The 4,027-nt window shown below is 41.9% G+C and overlaps 1 protein-coding gene across 1 annotated transcript in view; it reads left to right on the forward strand.

The window, feature by feature from the left end:
* The first annotated feature begins 3,902 nt into the window (after positions 1-3,902).
* Positions 3,903-4,027, forward strand: part of LOC119267686 (auxin-responsive protein IAA3-like) — a 4,000-nt gene continuing 3,875 nt past the window's right edge. Inside the window, exon 1 of the mRNA XM_037549118.1 lies at positions 3,903-4,015. Within this exon, the coding sequence (XP_037405015.1) occupies positions 4,014-4,015 (2 nt within the window). The 5' untranslated portion in view covers positions 3,903-4,013. The remainder of the gene's footprint in view (positions 4,016-4,027) is intronic.

Here is a 4,027-nt window from a genome sequence, read left to right on the forward strand (position 1 = left end):
GCAACGAGGTTCGGGAGCGTCGGGGGCGGCTTTAGGTGACAGCGTCCGGCGAGGTGGCTCTCCAGGCGGCAGCGGCGGTCGGCTCCCCTCCTCGATCCCGATCCAGTCGGGGGAAGATGGGGGATATTTTGCGCGGGAGTGGGGTGTGGGTGTCGGTGGCGAGTGGGGGAGTGGGTATAAGGGAGTGGGGGTGGGCCTTGGCCCAGTTGGGCAGGCCAGCTGGGCCGGAGCCCAGTGGGGGTGCTTTTCCCTTTTTTTTGTTTGCTTTGATTTTTCCTTTTATTTATTTTCCCTTTATTGTTTTCATTTACTTGTGTAATAGTTTATAGTTTTAGAAAAATGAAACCCACTCCTAAATTAAATTTGTAAAATTGATTGTTCTCACAAAAGGTTTGGGACAAAAGTAAAGCAACTTGTATTCTTTACTAATTGAAAAATCATTTAAGTTATTGTTTCTGTCGCTGTTTTATTTATTTTAGCGCATCCAAATACTTTTTAAAAATGTTGGTTACTCCACCTTAATACTTAGGATTTATTTCGCTCACCCCGAACATTTTAGTTTTAAATTTTGAAAAACTTTTATTGTTTGCCTTTAATTCAATTTGAATTCAAATGGGATTTGAATCATCACGAGTTTGGCAACAGTAATCGTGATGACGTGGCAACATTAGAAGGGTTTACTGTAGCTTAATTATCCGGGCGTCACACAAAATGCGACAGCAGGTTATTCACTTGTGCAATTTGTTTTTCTTGGGCTGGGAGAACCAGAATTTCATCGGCGAACTGGATCACTATGTAATCTTGATTTGACTGAGAGTTGATAGGAGCTTGAATAATGTTTGCATGCATTACTTCACTGAGAACTGGGTGAAGTAGATCAGCTCATAGGACACAAACGAGTGGTGAGAGGGGGTCTTCATTCCTCACTCCCCTTTCACATTTGAATTGCTTCCCTGACACTCCATTCAACGAGACATAAGACAATCCAGTGGTGTAAATCATTTGATCCAGTTAATCCATCTGGAGCTAAAGCCTGTGGCCTAGAGAATTTGTAATATAGTGTCATGTTCAATCGTATCAAAAGCTTTAGCAAAACCAAGTTTTAAGATTAGTATTTCTTTCTTGGACTGCTGGCACTGGTGAATGTACTCATATGCCCATGATAGACAATCTGGTATGGACTTGGACTTCAGAAATCCATTATTGATTTGTATGAATAAGCTTGAGGATTACTTTTTGTAGCCTATTAGCCAGGAGCTCAGTGATGATATTGATGGAGCTGTTTAGTAGAGAAATGGGCCTAAAATCATGAGGTGTTAGAGGATTCTCTTTCTTTGGAATCAAAGTAATGAAAGAGTTGTTTGTGGGTGGAAGGTTCACTTTCTCATTATAAAAATCTTCAATGAGCTAGCAAAAGTTTTGACAAATGATATGCCAACAAGTTTTCAAAAATGCCCCATTGAAACCATCTGGACTAGGAGCTTTATCAGTAGGAAGATGTTTAACAACCTCATCATTTTCCATTTTTTGAGAATGGTGCATCAAGCTCTTCCAAAGAAATATTTGATGAGAGCATGCTAGAGAGATTGAATATTTTTTAAGTTGGAGAAGTACTACCAAGTCTCTTCTTATAGGCTCTCCATGGAATTGCAGCCTTTGCATTATGATCAAGGTGTTCAGTTTGTTGTACATCATTCAACATGGCAATCTAGGTATTTGTGTACTTGATAGTTTCTTTTGCCTGGAATTTTTTTATGTTTCCTTCTCCAAACTTCACCCGTCTAATTATGGCTCTTTGCTTACGGTATATGCTTTGAAAGTTAAGCAAGTTGTTCATGTGGCTCTTTAAGATAACTCTTCCATTCCATTCCTTGGTATTCAAAGGCATATATTGTTCTAACATGTCCAGGAGAAGAATGGTCTCATTGGAGTTCTTGATATGTTGGGCAAGTTTTGAGATGTTTCTAGACCAAACATAACTTGATCCAAAGTGAGCCAAGATAAAACCACTTTCCTAACCATCCAATTATATGATGTATGATAGTTCATATAGGCCTAGTTATTTAATCTATAGGAATAGACCAATGAACATTCATGCTCTCAGGAGAATGATGTAGAAGGCTTGGGGTCTCCACATGGAGGCTCAATTTAAGGATATTAGCGGAAACATCTTTGTAGTCCGCTTTGGCAGTGAAGGAGACGGAAACACTGGTTAATTAATGGACCATGGCAATCTGACTTTAACATTATAGTGCTGAAGGATCATGAGGAGGATACGAGGCTGTCTGATATGGTTTTTGACATAGTTGAAGCATGGGTTTGAGTCACGGACCTACTACTAGATAAACGCTTGGAAACTTTTGGAAAGGACCTTGGAAATTGTCTCGGGGAGGTGATCAAACTAGATGCGGAGAAAGATGGTTTAGCATGAGGAAAGCACCTCCGTGTCCATGCAACATATATGTAGATGATTCGTCGGTGAGGGATTTCTTCCTTATGTCTTCACCAGAAGACCGAATTGGTACTTGGTTTGATTTCTCATACAAGAAGATTCCGCACTTCTGTTGTGAATGTGGTCGGCTAATTCATGTAGATGGTGTTTTTAGCCATTGTGAAATCTAGCTCCTGGTGGGAGAATGGTTGAGGGACACATGTTTGGGCTTAAGAGTGAATCCAATAAGATGGTGTCTAGCAACAACAACAATTTTGGTAGCTCGAGATCGAGTGAGACCGAGCATGGGAGACACATGCATGCTACTGTCTGAGACCTTCCAACCAAGCATAACCTGTATCGAGAGTTCATGTCCTCTAGTACCACCCGCACTGGCGGGAGTACAGAGTCAAGTAGGATGAGGTCAGTAGCCCGAGTATGTGCAAGCACAAATAGGGGAGAATAAAGAGAAGGACTTGCGACAAAATTTAGAGGATAAATGTGAAAGGGAGATGAGGCATGACCTGCACCAGTGACATGCCCGGAGGAGCTCTGCAAAATAACAATACAACGATCACAAAGATACCCATCACCACCACGTTCTGGTTTGGAGGAATTAGGAAGGAGAAGGAGAAGTACATATGTATGCAGGCCGAGATAGTTTCATGGTGAACATCAACACATGACCTCGAGTTATCAAACTAAACTTGTAGAGAGAAAGAGAATGCCCAAGCAGCTATGGACCCAAAGGGAGCTCTGAATATGTAGATTACTCATGATACTTTCATTGGTGGTAATAGGCAGAAATTGACTTTAGTATCTAGTCGTACCGCTAACAATATTGAGAAATCGGTGGACCCTGCCGAACAGGGCCGCTGTGAGCAATGGATCTTTTAGTGTGGATTTGTTGGGGATTGGGGTTGAACTCGACAGTTGCCGAATTATGTGACCTGATTAGGTCTTATGATTCAATAATGGTTTTCTTAAGCAAAAAAAAGAGAGCTCGGGTACAATGGAGAAGGTTAAGTGCAACCTGGGTTTCAGGCAGGGTGTAGTTGTGGGCTTCAGGCAAATTTTCATTCCGGAATAACATTTAACATGGTAAAAAACAAACTCGTCATTCCAAAAATGCTATTTTCGAAAGCATATTATGAGTGTTATTTTTGTTTTTTTGCCATGACTTCCACGAATGTTATCTTCGGGATGAAAATTTGCAAGCGCCAAAAACATTTGTCGAAGTTTATAAAAAAAAACAGATTTTTTTGAAGTTTTTTTTTCATTTTTAAAATTTACTATTCACCCAGAGCTCTTTTACGCATTAAACATCCCATGGGCAATCAAAAGCATCAAACAGCCACACCCCACTCTGCTACAGTCTACAGTCTCTAGTCTAGTTCCTGCTGCTACTACCACTGCCACTACCACGGCACCACCACACTTGCTCGCCTCCCTCTGTCTCTCCTCTCCCCTCCCCTCCCCTCCCTCCTATAGCAATCAAACCACCAGCTCCACTCCCCCCTCCCCTCCACCGTCCTCCCCCTCCCCCTCCTGCTACTCCCTAGTTCATGTCCTGCTGCTTCCCATGTCGCCGCCTCT

The sequence above is a fragment of the Triticum dicoccoides genome, chromosome 3A (assembly GCF_002162155.2).
Source record: "Triticum dicoccoides isolate Atlit2015 ecotype Zavitan chromosome 3A, WEW_v2.0, whole genome shotgun sequence".
Classification (NCBI taxonomy): domain Eukaryota; kingdom Viridiplantae; phylum Streptophyta; class Magnoliopsida; order Poales; family Poaceae; genus Triticum; species Triticum dicoccoides.